The sequence below is a fragment of the Leuciscus leuciscus genome (assembly GCF_965113295.1).
Source record: "Leuciscus leuciscus genome assembly, chromosome: 8".
Classification (NCBI taxonomy): Eukaryota; Metazoa; Chordata; class Actinopteri; order Cypriniformes; family Leuciscidae; genus Leuciscus; species Leuciscus leuciscus.
Genome location: NC_138732.1, coordinates 43,084,971 through 43,105,778, shown reverse-complemented (window position 1 = coordinate 43,105,778; position 20,808 = coordinate 43,084,971). Strand labels below are relative to the sequence as shown.

Genomic DNA, 20,808 nt, shown 5'->3' with positions numbered 1-20,808 from the left:
TCGTGCAGGCCTAGTTTCTCTTGATACCAGTATGTTCACTTTTTTCTTTTCTTTCAGGGACCAGATGCAACTGAGTCCTGCTGACTTCAACATTCACATGAGTCTCTGTACATGAACATGGTAAAGTGAAAATCAAACACCTTGGAAATGGTATGTACAATGTTTTTAGGAATGGCACAAAGGTCTCTGTCTTTGGATCATTGTTTTCAATGTGCTCTTTTGTCATTTGTATTTTTGGATTATGTTGTGTTGTAAATAAATCCAAACAATCTAAAAGCCATTCTTTTTTAAATCTCCTCATTCTTTGTGCAAGGTTGCTCTGAATGACAGGGCCTGATCGCTCCTAATAGGGCAGTTAGGGGAGTGTCTTTGTCTTTCTCAGGTGTTAAAAGCTTACATATTCATGAGATGATCACGCCTCTTCGAATATGGCTTTGTCACACAAAACACGTCTTAGAAATTTTAAATCAATATATTGTCTTATCTGAATGAGCAGTCAGGGTGATTTTCACATAGTTTTGGAGCAAATATTCTAGGCTACGTCATACAATTTTCAAAAGTCTTGTGAAGAAATAATCAGTATGGGTTTCATGGCCTTATTTCAGTGACAATTTTTTTTTGTATTTTCACAAACCACGCATAAATGTCATTATCTCAAAACTACAAACTTTTACATACATGCTGCTGATATATTATTGTAGCAGAGTTTGTGCTGAATACAGTGTAATTAGACTTTAGCCATGAAAATGTCACTAGTAACAGAAAAAAACACAAATGTCAGAGCATGTCAGAACACCTCCAGGCCCAGAAAACAGCTCAGACCTCAGAGGGTTAATCATAGCATCATGAAATAAAATTGTAAAAAACTGTTTTCAACACTGATAATAATCATAAATGTTTCTTGATCCTCAAATCATCATATTAGAATGATTTCTGAAGGATCATGTGACACTGAAGACTGGAGTAATGATGCTGAAAATTCAGCCTTGATCACAGGAATAAATTACATTTTACTATATATTCACATAGCAAACAGCTGATTTAAATTGTAATAATATTTCACAATATGACTGTTTTTGTTTGTATTTTTAATCAAATAAATGCAGCCTTGGTGAGCAGAAGAGACTTCTTTTAAAAACATTAAAAATCTTACCGATCTAAAACTTTTGACCGGTAGTGTGTATATATATATATATATATTCATATTATAGAAACGCGAATCATCTTTTTGCGGTTTACATATGCCTACACTAACGTTATTCCATAACGTTATTTATTCCACATTAACACTTGAGAAAAGATAACTTAGCCTACCTCACTCCTCAGCGGGATCTATTGCTCCTCATATCAGCACTGTTCTGAGGAAACTTTTCTCCAGGATTATTAGGTAGGCTATATTATGCCTCACTCGCGGTGCGCTGTGTTTACAGCTGATGTGGGCGTTTCACAGGTCTGAAATGGTTCTCAGAATTTGCGTTTGAATAGCGCGCGCTCTCCGGGGCGTGGTCACATTACATTTGAATGAGCGCTAATGAGCTCGACTGGAATCGCTCTCTTTTAATACAGATTTCACAAGCTGAGAATATTTGTTTTTTATATAAATTACTTCATTTAAAAGAAGAGAATTCAAGCTTCATGCCTGTGCGTCTGTATGCCTGTTTGACTTAGTATTCGCTGAGTTACAGTTCATTTTCGGACGCGTTTCAAAATGGATTTAATTGACAGAGAGAAGGCAGAACTCGCATCATGTTTATTTTTCTTTATTTGGCAAAAAGCACAACACTTTGTTTTTATTGTGAGTATACACAATAATAATACACATTTAACAGAATCGATTGATGTATGAAACTTGTTTGTAATATCAAAGTCAACAGAGCAAAATGAATCTCTTTTGAACTGATAAAAAAAAAAGCGAGCTGGTATCGCCGGCGATACCGCCGACCCCAGGGGATTAAAGACAGAACTAACACAACCATCTCTGAGCACCCAGAGTACGCGGATGACAGTGTGCGCCTCTTACGAGCCTCGCCACTCTCGTCCCCCTCTGTTGCCAGAACCCTGTCAGAGCAGACCCCAGTGGAACGCACGTCCTTACCTGGTCTCCTCTGTCAGGACACGGTCTATGACTGTGCCCCCACACCAGGACGCTCCGCCTCCCCAGTCCGGCCAGTCATACCGCTTTGCTGCCCCTCCGAGGGTACGTCTGTAGTCCCCATGACCCCGCTGGTACAGTTTTTGGGAGCCTGGCTTCAGCTTCCCAACCTGTCTCGCTAGGTCGCCAAGACCATCAGACTCAGCTATGCGATTCAGTTCGCACAATCTCCTCCCCACTTCAGGGGAGTCCGCTACACTATGGTCGGTGGCAATGCCCCTGTCATGTGTGCGGAAATCGCTACCTTATTGGCGAAAGGTGCGATCGAGATTGTCCCTCCAGCCGAAATGAAGTCCAGGTTTTACAGCCCCTACTTCATTGTACCGAAGTCGTCCGGTGGGTTACGGCCAATCCTGGATTTGCGAGGTTTGAACCGGTCCCTCTACAGGATCCCGTTCAAGATGCTCATGGCCAAACGCATTTTCGAATGCATCCAGCCGCATGATTGGTTTGCAGCGATCGACCTGAAGGACGCCTACATCCATGTCTCCATTCTTCCTCGACACAGACCGTTTCTTCGGTTTGCTTTCAAAGGAACAGGCAAACCAGTACGTGGTTCTTCCATTCGGGCGAGCCCTGTCTCCTCACGTCTTTTTACAAAGGTCGTCGAGGCAGCCCTTGTGCCGCTTCGGCTACACAGGATTTGCATCCTGAATTATCTCGACGACTGGCTGATGCAAGCTAACTCTCGAGATCAGGTTTGCGAGCACAGGGACCTAGTTCGCCTGGGCCTTCGGATCAACTGGGAGAAGAGCAAACTCTGCCCTGTGCAGAGGATCTCTTTTCTCGGTATGGAAATCGACTCGGTCGCCATGTGCACAGCTTACGAGCGAGCGCACGCAGTCACTGCTGACTTGCCTGCGTCACATCCAGAGCAAGAGTGCGGTTCCACTGAAATCCTTTCAGAAGCTCCTGGGGCATATGGCATCCGCAGCGGCAGCCACACCGCTCGAGTTGCTTCATATGAGACCGCTTCAGCACTGGCTACGCGATCGAGTCCCGAGGTGGGCATGGCAACACGGCACGCTCCGAGTACCAGTTAGTACCATCGTCAGACCTCTTCACCCTGTGGTCGAACCTCAGCTTTCTATGGGCCGGAGTGCCCTTAGAACAAATTTACAGGCATGTTGTTGTCTCAACAGATGCCTCCACCAAGGGTTGGGGTGCCATGTGCATTGGGCATGCTGCCGCGGGCTCCTGGACAGGACCCCAGCGCCTTTGGCATGTCAATTGCCTTGAGTTGCTGACTGTACGTCTCGCACTGCACCGCTTCCATGCGTTGCTCAAGAACAATCACGTACTAGTCCGATCAGACAATACTGCGACTGTAGCGTACATCAACCATCAAGGTGGTCTACACTCCCACCGTATGTCGCAACTTGCCCGCCACCTCCTCTTATGGAGTCAGAAGCATCTGAGGTCGCTTCGAGCCATGTATATTCCCGGAGACCTGAACTGTGCAGCCAACAAGCTCTCACGGCTTCAGCCCCTCCCTGGAGAATGGCGACTCCATCCCCAGTCGGTTCAGCTGATTTGGGAACAGTTCGGCGACGCACAGGTAGATCTGATTGCCTCCCACGACTCTTCCCATTGCAGCCTGTTTTACTCCCTGACCGAGGGCACGCTCAGCACGGATGCACTGGCGCACAGCTGGCCTCGGGGCCTCTGCAAGTATGCGTTTCCCCCAGTGAGCCCCCAGTGAGTCAGGGAGGACGAGGAGCAAGTCCTTCTGGTTGCGCCTCATTGGCCCACCCGGACTTGGTTCTCCGAACTCATGCTCCTCCCTGGCCAATTCCTCTGAGGAAGGATCTCCTTTCTCAGAGACGGAGCACCCTATGGCACCCTCGTCCAGATCTTTGGAACCTCCACGTGTGGCTCCTGGACGGGACGAGGCAGGTTTGAGTACTCTACCACCAGCAGTGGTGGCTACCATCACTTCCGCTAGAGCATCGTCCACGAGACATGCCTATGCGTTGAAGTGGAACCTCTTCATAACCTGGTGCTCTTCTCGCCGAGAAGACCCCAGTAAACGCCCCATCAGTGTCGTGCTTTCCTTCCTGCAAGAAGGGTTGGAGAGAAGGTTGTCTCCCTCCACCCTTAAAGTATATGTTGCCACTATCGCCGCACATCATGATGCAGTTGAGCGTAAGTCCATTGGAAAGCACGACCTGGTCATCAGGTTCCTGAGAGGAGCGAGGAGACTGAATCCTCCTCGCCCTCCTCTCGTGCCCTCTTGGGACCTCTCAGTGGTTTTAACTGCCCTGCAGAGTGCTCCCTTTGAGCCTTTGCAAGCTGTGGAGCTTAACCCTCTGAGGTCGGCAAACGCGCCCCCGCGTTTTGCTGGATTTTCTTCACATTGTAGTACAATAAACTTAAATTACTCCGTCATTTATGGTTATACAGAAAAAAGAAATATAAAAAAAGAATCTGTGATATTTCTACTTTTGTATGTGTCCACTTACAATCAAATCAAAACATTGTGCTTTTGTAAAATAAAGAAAATAAACAGGGTGTGCGTTCTGCCTCTCCATCGCGGTGAACTTTTTTTTCTTGAGCACGTCTATAAACTGAAACAAAACTCAGCGAATACTTGTCACACATTTATGAGCCATATACCTTTATACACATTTAAGTGTGTACTTTTAAATGATCGGATTCAAACTGAAAACAAATATTCTCTGTTTAAGTAATTTGTATAAAACCAACAGGATGTCCAGTATCTCAAACGCTTGCCAATTACTTTTAACTCAACCACGCCCACTCGCGCAAAAGTGATTCACATGCAAATCGTCCACATGAGACGCGAACGCCCTCGTTACCTCAAACACAAAACACCAAAAAACTTCACAAGTCTCTGCTTTTCGTCGAGTTTGGAAGACACGTCTGAGCTTACATTGGATTTACCCCCAGAAGAAGAAGAACGCGATTTGAAGATAAGAAAGATGTAAGGTAAGAAATTCTTACTTATTAGTTTATGGTATTGTTGCATAAACTTCACATTGCAGTTGAACTGTTGCTAGATATATGGTGAATATTATACTATTTAGACCCGTGTTTACTGTTAAATACTGTTTGTGGATATCTGCTCAAACATAGATATGTATAACCATAATGTTTAATATTTTGGAGCGCGATGGCGTTTGAATGTATCATATTTTGGAGCGCGCTGTGGGTTTGAATGTATCATATTTTGGAGCGCGCTGTGCGTTTGAATGTATCATATTTTGGAGCGCGCTGTGCGTTTGAATGTATCATATTTTGGAGCGCGCTGTGGGTTTGAATGTATCATATTTTGGAGCGCGCTGTGCGTTTGAATGTATCATATTTTGGAGCGCGCTGTGGGTTTGAATGTATCATATTTTGGGGCGATTGCGTTTGAAAGGAAAAATGCACCAAACATTAGGCTTTATGTTTTTACTATTATCTCATTTCATATCATCATAACGAATGGAAACATTTGAAGTAACATAAGATAATCAATATATTTTTCTCTAGCATTGTTACTGAAATCTTTTGGAAGATTTATAGGCTGCTATAGGTTATTGTTATAATTATTTAATGCAGTACTGCACATAGCGTATGCCTACAAGGCACAACAAACATGGTGTTCATTATATTATATATTGTTGGAAACATTTGTGTGTGTGTGTATTCTGTGAATTTTAAAAAGCAATTTTAACCAGAAAAATCTAAAATGTATTCCCAAAATCGTGCAGGCCTAGTTTCTCTTGATACCAGTATGTTCACTTTTTTTCGTTTCTTTCAGGGACCAGATGCAACTGAGTCCTGCTGACTTCAACATTCACATGAGTCTCTGTACATGAACATGGTAAAGTGAAAATCAAACACCTTGGAAATGAAAGGTATGTACAATGTTTTTAGGAATGGCACAAAGGTCTCTGTCTTTGGATCATTGTTTTCAATGTGCTCTTTTGTCATTTGTTGTGTATTTTTGGATTATGTTGTGTTGTAAATAAATCCAAACAATCTAAAAGCCATTCTTTTTTAAATCTCCTCATTCTTTGTGCAAGGTTGCTCTGAATGACAGGGCCTGATCACTCCTAATAGGGCAGTTAGGGGAGTGTCTTTGTCTTTCTCAGGTGTTGAAGGCTTACATATTCATGAGTTGATCACGCCTCTTCGCATATGGCTCTTCACACAAAACACGTCTTAGAAATTTTAAATCAATATATTGTCTTATCTGAATGAGCAGTCAGGGTGATTTTCACATAGTTTTGGAGCAAATATTCTAGGCTACGTCATACAATTTTCAAAAGTCTTGTGAAGAAATAATCAGTATGGGTTTCATGGCCTTATTTCAGTGACAATTTTTTTTGGTATTATCACAAACCACGCATAAATGTCATTATCTCAAAACTACAAACTTTTACATACATGCTGCTGATATATTATTGTAGCAGAGTTTGTGCTAAATACAGTGTAATAAGACTTTAGCCATGACAATGTCACAAGTAACAGAAATAAGCACAAATGTCAGAGCATGTCAGAACACCTCCAGGGCCAGAAAACAGCTCAGACCTCAGAGGGTTAAGCTCCTGTCAATGAAGACAGCGCTCCTGCTTGCACTGGCCTCCATCAAGAGGGTAGGAGACCTGCAGGCATTTTCCGTTGACGAAGCGTGCCTGGAATTTGGGCCGGCGAACTCTCACGTGATCCTGAGACCCTGGCCTGGATATGTGCCCAAGGTTCCTACTCAGGTGGTGAACCTGCAAGCGCTGCCCTCGGAGGAGGCAGACCCAGCCTTGGCACTGCTCTGTCCAGTACGCGCCCTCCGTGCCTACATAGACAGAACGCAGTGTTTCAGGACCTCTGACCAGCTCTTTGTCTGTTATGGTGGGAAGCTGAAGGGAAAGGCTCTCTCCAAGCAAAGGTTGTCTCACTGGATAGTGGACGCCATTGCTCTGGCATACCAGCAGGAAGGCCGACCATGCCCCCTTGGTGTGAGAGCCCACTCCACCCGGAGTGTGGCCTCCTCTTGGGCTCTAGCGCATGGCACCTCGCTAACAGACATATGTAGAGCTGCAGGCTGGGCGACACCTAACACATTCGGGAGCGGGCATTGTGTTGCCTATTTCCACTGAGATATGCTTCCCAGTGTACCTTGGTATTCCTGTAATAAGTAGGACTCCTCCGTCCATGCTAGTCTCACGACAGGGAGCTCAGGCTTACGCAGGGCACTGGAAGACAGCCGAGAAGGTGGCGTGATTAGACTGGAACCCCCATTTCGTTGTCACTGACTTAACTCGTAGTGCCCACGAAAGGGAACGTCTCGGTTACATATGTAATCCTCATTCCCTGAGTAGGGAACGGAGACGTTACGTCTTCCTGCCACTTCCGCTGTACTGCTGGAAACGCCGGAGTTCAGTCTCGGCTCCTCAGCAGGAAACATATCTGCATGTTGCGGTGTACTTCCTTATATACCCATCAGAGAAATTCCGCAGACCCATGGCATTTCCACTGCCATTGGCTTGTTTTGTAATACTCGAAGGTGATAGGCTTCTAAGTGAAACCCCTACTCAGGGAACGAGGGTTACATATGTAACTGAGACGTTTGTTTCAGGCTATCTCTGCTGAAACGTGCTGTCCACCAACACCGCTGAGAGAAGAAACTCTTCCAAAAGAGCGCTCATTTTCAAAAATCCATTGAAGGATTGTAGAGCAGAATAGGGCTGCACGATTATGACAAAAATCATAATTGTCGATTATTCCCTTGAAATTTTAATTGCGATTATTAATTACGATTATCACAATTTCCTACATTGAATGATGTTTTGAATAGCTTTATACCAGTGGTTCTCAACTCGTTTGGCCATGGGACCCACATTTTTTACATGGTCATCAAGGAGCGACCCACTTTTTTTTAGAAATTATATATATGCACAGTAAATAAATAAATAAATTAGGGCTGGGAATCGATTAAAAAAAATTAACTAATTAATTGCACAATTTGCTGTAATTAATTGCAATTAATTGCATTTCCCCCAAGCTTGTAATCATCAATATTTAAACTTACAATCACCTAATTAAATTAAACAACACAGGGGGAAAAAAGGAACAGAAAATAGCCCTATATTAAATTAATATTAAACATCAATATATCAATATATGTGATGCGATCTGGGAAAACCCGTCGGATGTCGCGCTGGGCCGTTTTCAGTAAATTCCAAAATAGTTTGAATGTCAATTTTTTTTTTTTTCATTAAATTATTATTCTATAACATCTTTTCTCTTATCTCTGAAAATATCTTGCCAAAATTCCCTTGTTTAGTGCAGAAAAACAGCGATAGTGTCAAGCTGAAAATACTCTCTTTCTCTAATGCATTCTATGCGACCATTTTCTCTAACGCCCGGCAGAGGTGAAAAAAAAAAAAACAATCGCCGTATATCCCATACTTTGTAGTGTCTCTTAACACTACAAAGATAGTTTACCTATAAAATAAACCACATAACATGTACAGTGAATGTGTATTAGTGCGCATTTCGCGCCAATCCTGTTTAAAAAAAAGAGTGCCAAGCGTCCCGACAGTGACAGTTATTAAACCTGTTTTTCTCAAAATTCCGTTCCAGAAAATCATAGCGATCGGCCGACTTCAGATAAACATAACTTTTGCTACCAACAAGCTATGATAAAAAATAAAAACAGATTTGGAAAGGGCTTGATACCAGCTTCCATATGTCAAAACCTGTAATACGTAAAATTTCACCATGTGGTGGGTTTTCCCAAATCGCATCACATATTATTCTTTTTCAATAATCAATCAACATAATAAATGTAACAGATTTTTTTAAAATTTTTTTTTTTTACTAATTATCAAAATAAAATATAGTCCTACAAAGCTATTATTACCAGAGCATGTGATCAGAGCAGGCCATTTTACCATTGTTGCCCAGCATGACTATACCAGCTCAGCAAACAGAAGTCTACTACAGAGAAATTTCACGTTATTTGAGTGGACTTTGCTTTTCCAGTGCGTGATCGGTACAGTACATGAGCGTTTGGGCCGTTAACGACAGAGCAGAACGCGCAGCGCAAACACGGAGCGCTCATGACATGCTCATGACAAGACACGCTCATGAAAGCTGCGCGAGAATGAAACCTGATCGCCGAACCCGGAGGGGCGGGACGGCATATTTTCGACCTTTTCAATAGCAGCCGCAACAGGAAGCCATTAAAATGAGGCAAAAAAGAAATGCTGCGTTAATTGCGTTATTTTTTTTAACGCGTTAAACACCTCAAATTAATCGCAAAGATTAACACGTTAATTCCCCCAGCCCTAATATATATATATATATATATATATATATATATATATATATATATATATATATATATATTTATTTATAAAACGGTTGGTTCCAATCCTTGATTCTGATTGGTAAATAGCTGTGCTTTATTCACGATAAAACACGGCTATGACGGCTTCACCCAATGGTTATCACTACAACACCCCTAGCACCCACTCTTAGCAACTTAAACACATGTGTGATCTCATTGATATTGTTCATTGAAGCTATAGGAGTTCAATTTTACTCAATTTTTCTTTGCCAAGTTTTTGCACGAATATTTTTTAAGTAAATTTCACACGCATATTTTTAAAGTAAATTTCACATATGGAATTAAGTAAATTCTACTTAACTAAGTTAAGTGAAAGTAACAAAGAAAATAAGTAATTTTAACTTGGCTAGTAAAAGGTTGAGTAATATTTATTTAGTTGAAGTTTCCTTTGCAATTCATTTCACTCAAACAATATAATATTGAATTAAGTATGCTTTACTTAAAATTACCTAAGTAATTAATACAATAGATATTGTGTAAGACAGCATATCTCCATATCAGATGTTAAGCGTAATGTGAACGCAGAGACCTCAATACTTGGTAGACAATTCACAATGACGGTAACATTTGATGGATCGTTTTTGTGTTTGAGTGTGTCATTTTGAGTAGAAAATGAACTCCAAATGGCACAAAATGGCACTTTACTAATCCTAACAACAAAAGCAATGATGAAACAGTGTAAATACAGTTTGAAAACAGTGAAAAATCAACCTCATTAATTATTCAAGGTCCAGTGCCTGATGGGAACACCAGTATCAGAAAAGTTGAGTAATTTTACTTAATTTTATAATGTTGATATTTGCGCTTTCATTTCTACACGCTTGAATTGAGTACTAATATAGAATTTACTTAATTTTTTTTAACTCTTGCCTGAACTAACTTTTTCATGTAAATTACATTGTTTTTTTCTGTAGTATTTACTTTACCACAAAATCATTTTTATCAGTGTACCGGTAATAAACTGTTCAACTGTATTGTATTTAATTGTGATTTGTGATAAAAGTATTTGATGCAGAGAAAATTATTACATTTATTTGGTAACACTTAAAAAAAGCAACATTTACATAATAATAGCGAGTAATATAAATTCATTAAATTAAGTAATTCAAAACGTGAAATGGACAGACATTATAAAATCTACTTAATTACTTCATAACAGTAAATATTACAGATTTATAAAATTTACTTGATATTTTCACAACAGTGATGTTCCTTTTAAAATTAAATTTACTTAATTACTTTTAATAAATACAACCTGCTAAGTTAAATATAATTAAGTAACATTTACTTAATGTCCTCACAAATGTTAAATTTAGAGTTAAGTACATTTTACTTGATACTGGCAAGTAAGTTGTACTTGATATCACAGCAGTAAAAATTACTAAGAAAAATTGAGTGCAAATTGTTACAATGATTTTATCAAGTAAATCCTACAAGTTGTTTTTATCAGTGTACCTACATTTGTCTGCTCCTTATTTCTATTCTCATTCAGAGGCACTACTGGATCTTCCTTCTCAGGACAAGCAGAAATCCTATGTCCTTCCTATCCACAGCCAAAGCACTTCATACTTTCTGAAGTTGCATAGCTCACATAATCATAGTTGTCCACCTTAAATTTCATGGCTTTATTTAGCTCCTCATTTTCATTTTTTAGAATCATGTGTGTCTGTCTTCTAAATGAAACCACATGTTTCAGTTGAGGTGACCTGCAACCTAACACGATCTTCCTGATTTTAGACAAAATTTTACCATGTCTCATTAATTCCCTTTCAATTATATCATCTCTAATAAATGGCGGTACATTTGAAAGCGTAATCCTTTTAGCCGGCTGTACCAAAGGCATTACCGGGGTAAACACATTGTTAACGACAATCCCTTTCACTACAACGTCATTAACTTTCTCTACACTATTAAAAAAAAATCACTACAGCACTATTCATTCTAGCTGCAGACAACATGCTAGAGTATCCAACTACTTCAGCGACTGCAGTTGTGCAATCCTCAACAGAACAACGCTCCGCGGGGATGACTTTAATGCCATGCCTCCGCATTAAGTTATCCAAACTTTGAGATGCTGCCATATTGACCAGCTTTCACTGATCGACAATGTTTTCGGTCAGCGTATCTACTTGCTCAACAATATGCTTGCCAATCAAAAGATTTACACAAACAAACTGCAAAAGATAGAAAAAGAAAACCTCACTCATTCAACAGCGTTCTCTTCCACTCACGTGCACTAACTCCACCCCCTCACTCCCAACATCCGCTCAGAGAGAGAGAGAGAGAGAGAGAGAGAAAAGGAGAAGGAAAAAGGAGAGAACTGGCTATTGCCTAAGAAGAGGTATCTGGGTCAGGTGTAATACCATTAGGAGCCGCTTGAGGGGGCGAGTGCATTATGAGTAATGTAGCTACTTCAGACCAATCCATTTTAGATTTACGTTTTATATTAGATCCCACAAAGTTACTTGCATTTCAGATCGTTAAAATAGGGCCCAAAGACTGCTTGTTTGCTTATATTGTTTATTTTTGGGGCAATTATATATATATGTACTTATGGAAAAAATAGGGAAAAAATAACATTTGTTGAGTGAAGGGGTGTTAAATTTCAGAAACGGTCGAATTTTTGTTGAACCCCCTCAGAGTAATGCTGTCAATCAAACAGCGCATCAATGACGGAGTTCTGGACTTGCGCCAAAACTCCCGTAATAATCAACAAATCTCTTATTAGGGGCCAAGCCCCGAAGGGGCTGAGGCACCTATTGTATCTGTTAGTTTTCTTATTATTATTCCGTAAATGGAAGTCTATGGCAGCCCTATGAACCGTACATAGGAAAATGATGAAATTTGGTACACTTCTAGTGATGCTAATGAATAGTAATTGGACCAATTTTTTAGCCTCTAGGACCAACTCTATAGCGCCACCAGCAGTTCAAAAATTCAACATTGAAATGGTTATAACTTTTGAACCCTTTGATCTAGAAAAATGAAACTTAGTACACCTGATTCATCTCATCATGCTGATCAGAACCAATATCTTACATTAAGACTCCGCCCATTACAGTAGTGGCCATTTTGAAAAGTACAGTATGCAGTTATTTCGCTACTCCTCCTTCAAAATTGGTCTAATTTTGTCCAAACATGTGCTCAAATGATCTTTGGACTGAGCCGCATAAAAGTACTGTCCCCGATTTTTTTGCTATACTGAAAAAAAAAAAAGTTATGATGTCGCAAACTTAATGAGGTCGACCCAAAATTGGTTCAGAAGCTATAGCTTGGCCAAACTTTGATCAATCGAAACGAAAATTGGTACACTTCATCGGAAGCATGATCTGAGGTTCCATGCCAAAGTTGGGAACAGCGCCACCTATGGGTCATGAGATATGGAAAATGCATATTTTGGCCAATAACTTGTGAACGGATTGTCAGAAAATTGTAAACTTGGTGTCTATCGATTCCTTGGGTCATGACGAATCCGTGGATTTTGTCATGATGGGATGTACCACGTGTCCGCCATTTTGAATTTTGACATAATTTGCAATATCTTTTAAACTATTAGAAATTTCTTCACCAAATTTGGTATGGATCGTCATTAGCATGGCCCGAAGGTACATGATAAGTTTGATCACAGCGCCACCTAGTGTTCCAGAGATATCATTGTTTTTTGAAGAAACGCTTATAACTTTTGCTAACATTGCTTGAAATTTGATTTCTTTATGTCAATGTATTCCTTGGCTTATGCCGATTTCAACGATATCTCATATGTTATTTTTCAACAATGTGACTGGCCGCCATATTGGAGCGAATGTAAAACAGTTTTTTTGCTACTCCTCCTTCAAAATTGGTCTAATTTTGTCCAAACTTGTGCTCAAATGATCTTCGGACCGAGCCGCATAAAAGTACTGTCCCCGATTTTTTTGCTATACTGGAAAAAAAAAAGTTATAATGTCGCAAACTTAATGAGGTCGACCCATAATTGGTTCAGAGGCTGTAACTTGTGAACAGTTTGTCACAAAATCATAAAATTGGTGTCTATCGATTCCTTGCGTCATGTCGAATCCGAGGATATCTATTTTGCCAGGATTGGATGTACCATGTTATAAGCTACATTAGCATTAAGCTAGCTTAGCATGCTAATCTGGTTAACTTGCTTTTGTGTGCTCATTCTTACACTGAACCCTCTCCTCTGCAGTTTGTGATTGTATGTCCTCTGAGTGGCGCAGTCTGCTAAACCATGTGTTACTAATCCAGAGCCGTTCTGGTTGTGGGTTCGAACACCATGTTGGATGACCATAAAAATTGTGTTGATTCTTGCATTGTTCTAATATTTTGCTCTGCATTGCGCTAAAGCGGCTTGTTTTGATTTCATCCATAAGTACTTCTGAACCTATCTCTTCTTCATGTACATTCTATTTCTGCTCTTTTTGCTCTTCCGGCTCCGCACTGCTGTTGATGCTTCAATGCTCAAACTGAACCCTCTCCTCTTCAATTCACGTCCTCTGAGTGGCGCAATCTGCTAAACCATGTATCTCGCATCCCGAACCATTCTGGTTGTGGGTTCGAGTCCCATGTGGGACGACTTTAAAGTTGTCATTTAAATTCCTTCCGGCACTGCACTGCTGTTGGTGCTTAAATGCTCGCTGTGCTTCATTTACATTTAATTTCTGCTGTTTTTGTTCTTGCGGCTCTGCACTGCTGTTGGTGCTTAAATGCTTGCTGCGCTGCTGTGCTTGATGTACATTTAATTTCTGATGTTTTGTTCTTCCGGCTCCGCACTGCTTTTGGTGCTTAAATGCTTGCTGTGCTGCTGTAATTGATGTGCTTACAGTACTTGCTGTGCTTGATGTACATTACATTTCTGATGTTTTGCTCTTCTGGCTCCGCATTGCGCTACAGCGGCTTTTGCTTGCTGTGCCTTGAAGGGCTTGGCCCCGTATTGCTGCTTGCAGCTATATTTTACATTGTGTTTGCACTGTTAGTTATGATGAAAGCATTTGTTAGTGTGCAGAAATCGAGTTGCAATGACAAGATCACACTGATGTGCTCAACATGTCTGTGATCGGCTACATGTTCATCACTGCAACCTTTCATGCCACTATATAAATATAATGCCATAAATCTAAATATTATACTTTAATCAACACTTTACACGATTAGTTAATCTTGAGACCTGTAATTGTAAAAGCGTGCTAAAAGTATTCAAGAGAGTTCCACTTGTAATACTTATTTCATATGCAAAGATATTAGCCAATCACAGCAGTGGGCGTTTACACTGAAGTCTCACAGCAAACATGCCCCTTCAAACCAGAGTTCAAATCAGAGGGCAAAAATCAGGGTGGGAAAAATGCCGTTTATTCCTAAATAATGACAATTTTTGATTATAAAATTTATGATTTTATAAATTATATTAACATTATAAATGCAATACAGGAAACATTATAAAACAATAAAACAATGCAGTTCATGACCCCTTTAACATTGCCATATTCAATAACATGTTAAAAAAAAACTATTCTGAGTTTTCATGATCGAAATATATTTAAAAGTAAAGAATATTTAAAACATCTTCTGTTGGAACACAACTTACCTCAGTGTCTTTAATGTACAGTTTATCTCCAGTCCAGTGCAGAGCAGCTTCACTCCTGAATCCTTCAGATTATTATTGTTCATGTTCAGCTCTTTCAGATTGGTATCTGATCCAAGAATTGTTGCCAGAGCTGAACAGCTTTTGTCTGTTAAGTCACAATTATTTAGCCTGCAAGACAAATAAATTACATCACGAAATTAGGTGGAACATTTATATACAAATATTAAATATATTTTCCATAATTTTATTTTATTATATATATATATATTAATATATAGAAATTATATATATATATATTAATATATAGAAAATTAATATATAGAAAAGGCTAGTTTTTTTTGGTGTGTAGCTCAACCTTATATTTTTACACACACACACACACACACACACACACACATATATATATACATATATATATATGTGTGTGTGTGTGTGTGTGTGTGTGTGTGTGTGTGTGTGTGTGTGTGTGTGTGTGTGTGTGTGTGTGTAAAAATATAAGGTTGAGCTACACACCAAAAAAAACTAGCCTTTTCTATATATTAATTTTGATTAAGTGAACAATTTGCTCAATTAAATGAGACATGCTTGAATACAAATATTTTTGTAAAGATTTATAGTTTAAATGACAATGAGTTTTACATTTGTCTTGAGGAGGACATTCTGGGGGTTTAATGATTTCAGCATTGAAGTTATGTAAGAGCATATGTGCTTTATAGCAGAAGATGAAAAGAACTACATATTGAAAGTTAGTGAAAATAACTATAAACCAGTGTGTTGTATGATAACAATACTGTTGTGCTTCATCCTCTGCTAACTCAACCCTATAAAGCCTAATGTATCATATTTGATACATGAATGTCTAAGGCCTCTAAATGATCAATTTGATCAAAACTTTAATGAAAAAAATCTGCTGAAAATCTACTACATGCCTGCTGTCATCTGATTGATAGTTAATACTTTTTAGCAAGTAAAAGGCCTTTCAGTTTAATTCTAAATCAGTTTTTTTTTTTTTTTTTTTTTGTGAAATCTTTACTGATTAAAGTAAACCTAAGAGAAGAAACCTAAGAATTTATTTATAGGTAATGTTTCAAGATAAACAATTATTAGATTAAAACAACTTTTTTTTTTGAAAAAAAAGTTAAAATGTATATATCAAATATGATTCAACAGGCTTTTGATACATTTTTTTTTGTATCTCTCAATCATCTATATATTGCATTGCAATATGTTTTGCCTGCAACAATCAAACCTACAGAACTAAAACTTATGAAATTTAGCAAATAAAATGTAATTTTATTGGGAGATATAAAGTAACAACTGAAAATAAATGTATTTTAAATAATCTGTTATAATCTGGATTAGACCAAAACATGACATAACATACTAAGTTTTGCTCCTGAGACAGGATTGCTCCTGTCTGCCTCGCTGCCTGCTGTGAGTTTGTTTGCTTCGGTGCTGTAAGCTCCGTCTTAGCCTTGTATTTCTTTGTTTTGAACCATCATTTACTACAATTTCTAGTTGTTTATACTACTAAAAACAGCTTAACCAACATCCCAGATTAACCTGACATCGCTAGCTTCCATTACTACTAGCACTTGCCTAGTAATTCGCTAGCCCGTTAACGCGCCACCCGTGCACACAGCTATTTTTTATTTATTTTTCTCTCTCGCGCCTTTGAGTTCATAAAAACTCAGGTGAGTAAGAATCAGTCAACAAACATGGTGAGTAATGTCTTGTCCTGTTATTGTCACCTGCACTTCATGTCACATGTTTAGCATAGCCTTCTCTGTCGGCAATATAGAATTTATATGTGATAAATGCAAGGAGACAGTTAGGCTGACGGAGAAGATTTCAGAACTAGAGACACGCATCCAAACTTTAATTGAGGATAGTAAGAGTGCTAGAGCTTTAGATACTGCTTTGGATGCACCTAGCATAGTGAACTCTTTACATGACTCTGTTCTGGCTGAAGTAGAGCCCATGCAGCAGGGCAAATGGGTGACAGTGAGGGATCGCTCTAGTCGCGGATCAAAAAACCACTCTTCCGTTCCGATTACCATAACAAATCGATATGCCCCGCTCAGTGAAACACCCACTGAGAATTCTGTTGATTGTGCCCTAGTTATTGGCGATTCTATTACACGGAACGTGAAAATAGAGACACCAGCCACCATAGTCACATGTTTGCCGGGAGCCAGAGCGCCTGACATCAAAGCAAATTTAAAAGTGCTGGCTAATGCTAATCGTAAATTCGCTTAGATCATTATTCACGTCGGCACTAATGATGTCCGACTCCGCCAGTCTGAGATCACAAAAATGAATATTAAAGAGGTGTGTGAACTCGCAAGTACGATGTCAAGCACTGTAATTTACTCTGGCCCCCTTCCTGTTCGGCGGAGTGATGAGATAGTTAGTAGATTGTCCTTACTCAATGGCTGGCTGTCTAAGTGGTGTCCGCTTAATAATATAGAATTCATAGACAATTGGAAAAGTTTTTGGGGCAAACCTGACCTGTTGAAAAGAGATGGAATTCATCCCTCCTGGGATGGTGCTGCTCTTCTCTCTAGTAATATGGCACATAGTCTTAGAGCTCAAACATGACAATCTGGGGCTCAGGTCCGGAAGCAGACAGACTGGCTTAACCGACTGTCTGCTAGCGGCCTCGCGTCACGAAGGAAGGTCAGATAAATCCCATCACATAGAGCCTCTTTCACCTAGATATCATCATATAGAGATATCATCATATATCATCATATATAATTCGTCTGTTCCCCGAATTTGGAAATCCGAAAAAACGTCCAAACCCATCTAAGGTTAAAAATTTAATTGATGTTCAACAAATAAAAAACAGCTATAATACAGATGAGCAAATGATAAAGCTTGGGTTGCTGAATATTCGATCCCTTACTCCAAAAGCACTCATTGTTAATGATATGATTTCAGATAATAACATAGATATGCTGTGTTTGACAGAAACCTGGCTAAAACCAAACGATTACATTACTTTAAATGAGTCCACCCCGCAAGATTACTGTTATAAACATGAGCCTCGTTTGAAACGCAAAGGGGGAGGTGTTGCTGTAATTTATAGTAATATTTTCAAAACCACTAAGAAATCAAGTTTTAAATATACTTCTTTTGAAGTATTGGTGCTTAATGCAAAAATATATAGTGTAAACGATAAATCACGTTTGAGATTTGTGCTGGCTATTGTATACAGGCCACCAGGGCACCATGATTTTATCAAAGAATTTGCGGACTTTCTATCAGAATTAATATTGACTGCAGATAAAGTACTAATTGTTGGTGATTTTAATATACACATCGATAATGAAAAAGATGCATTGGGTATGGCATTTAAAGACATTGTAAACTCAATTGGAGTTAGACAACACGTGTCAGGACCTACTCATTCTCGTAATCATTCTCTAGATCTAATATTATCACATGGAATAAATGTTGATGCCGTTGAAATTCTGCAGCAGAGCGATGACATCTCAGATCATTACCTAGTCTCGTGTAAGCTTAATTTAGTCAAGGCTGCAAAGCCGACTCCATGTTACAAATATGTTAGACCTATCACTTCTGCCATTAAAGATTGCTTTATCAATAATCTTCCTAATCAGTTTCATCATCTCAGCATCCCGGATAGCTTAGAAGAACTTGATATTGCAACAGAAACTTTTAACTCTCTCTTTTCCAGCACTTTACACACAGTTGCTCCGTTGCGCTTAAAGAAGATTAAAGAAAATAGTCCAACGCCGTGGTACAACGAGCACACTCGGGCCCTTAAGAGAGCAGCCAGAAAAATGGAGCGCAACTGGAAGAAAACAAAACTAGAGGTATTTCGGATTTCATGGAAAGAGAGCTCGATTGCATACAGAGAGGCTTTAAAAGCTGCTAGATCTGCTTATTTTTCAACCCTATAAACAATCCTAGGTATTTTTTTGAAACGGTGGCTAAACTAACGAAAAATAAAGCTTCAAGCCCAGAAGTTTCCAAGTAACACAGCAGTAATGACTTTATGAACTTCTTCACTTATAAGATTGATAATATCAGGGACAAAATTATAACTATGCAACCGTCTACTACAGTATTGCATCAGGCAGTGCATTGTAGTGTCCCTGAGGAAAAAATTGATTCATTTATTGCTATAGGAGAGGAAGAATTTTGCAAACTCGTTAATTCATCTAAATCGACAACATGTATATTAGACCCTATTCCGACTAAGCTACTGAAAGAGATGCTCCCAGAGGTCATAGATCCTCTTCTTAATATCATTAATTTGTCTTTGTCTCTAGGATATGTACCAAAAACCTTTAAGCTGGCTATGATTAAACCGCTTGTTAAAAAAACGCAACTTGATCCTACAGAATTAGTCAATTACAGGCCGATCTCGAATCTACCTTTTCTGTCAAAGATATTAGAAAAAGCAGTATCCTCACAACTGTGTTCCTTTCTTGAAAGAAATGATATCTGTGAGGATTTCCAGTCTGGATTTAGACCGTACCATAGTACTGAGACAGCTTTCATTAGAGTCACAAATGATTTGCTCTTCTCATCCGATCGTGGTTGTGTCTCTCTATTAGTGTTACTTGATCTTAGTGCTGCATTTGACACCATTGACCACAACATTCTTTTAAATAGACTAGAAAACGTCTCGGTTACGTATGGTAACCCTCGTTCCCTGAGTAGGGAACGGAGACGTCTCGTCGGAGGAGTTTCCAACGAATTGGGATCACGCTAGGGAGACCAACTGCCTTCGAGTGAATTAAAACGAGCCAATGAATATTGGCATGCAACATTTGCATTCCGCGGCCCGCCTACAAGCGCGGGTATAAAGGCGGAAGCAAGCGCATACACAAACGCTTTTCGCTGAGGAGCCGAACAGTGTCCAGTCCTCCGCGAAGGTACAGCAGCATGGCGACGGGACGAGACATCTCCGTTACCTACTCAGGGAACGAGGGTTACCATACGTAACCGAGACGTTCCCTTTCTTTCGGGAACTCCTACGTCTCGTCTGAGGAGTTTCCAACGAACTGGGATCCCTAATAAAACGCCATGATGCTGGCCCCTTTCAGCGCCCTGCCTAAGCTACAGCCGCAGTTTCTTGAAACTTATTCTCTTATGTGCAGAAGCTTAGCTGGGAAGAGGACTACATAGGACCCCAGCCTGTACTCAGCTCAAGAGAAAGGTAGCAAGCCTGGCGACCGGCGATCCGCCTCGCCTGACGCCGGGGGGTGACGGAGGAACTCACAAGGTTAACCGTTTGTTGGGTAACCAACGGAGCAGAATAACGCACGTATATGGCCCCTGGGGCGAGAATGGCGTAGCATGCCGACACTAACCTAATTCCTCGCGCTACTGGCCGAAGCGAGTACACGGGAGGAAATAGGTTCTACACAAAGGCTATAAAACCTAGCGAACATGTTGGATGTTGCCCAGCCCGCAGCTCTACAGATATCTGTCAGCGAGGCGCCTTGAGCCAAAGCCCAGGAGGAGGCAACACTCCTAGTAAATTGTGCCCTCAACCTAGGTGGACAAGGCACGTCCTGGGACTCATAAGCCCGGACGATAGCATCCACTAGCCAGTGTGCTAACCTCTGCTTGGAGACAGCCTTCCACTTCTGCTGGCCTCCGTAACAGACAAAGAGCTGGTCTGAGGTCCTAAAGCTTTGAGTTATGTCAATGTAGCAGCGCAGAGCGCGAACAGGA

The 20,808-nt window shown here is 40.1% G+C and overlaps 2 protein-coding genes across 2 annotated transcripts in view; both read right to left on the bottom strand.

The window, feature by feature from the left end:
* Positions 1 to 20,808, bottom strand: part of LOC309504502 (uncharacterized protein) — a 282,483-nt gene that overhangs the window by 112,078 nt on the left and 149,597 nt on the right. The gene's annotated exons all lie outside the window — the stretch shown is intronic.
* The window catches only part of LOC309505310 (protein NLRC3-like), a gene marked incomplete at its 3' end in the record, with an annotated part of 33,322 nt that continues 24,184 nt past the window's right edge, over positions 11,671 to 20,808 (bottom strand). The window contains exons 8-9 of the mRNA XM_082178686.1: positions 15,094 to 15,261; positions 11,671 to 11,683 (exon numbers count right to left, since the gene is read on the bottom strand). Of these exons, the coding sequence (XP_082034812.1) occupies positions 11,671 to 11,683; positions 15,094 to 15,261 (181 nt within the window). The remainder of the gene's footprint in view (positions 11,684 to 15,093; positions 15,262 to 20,808) is intronic.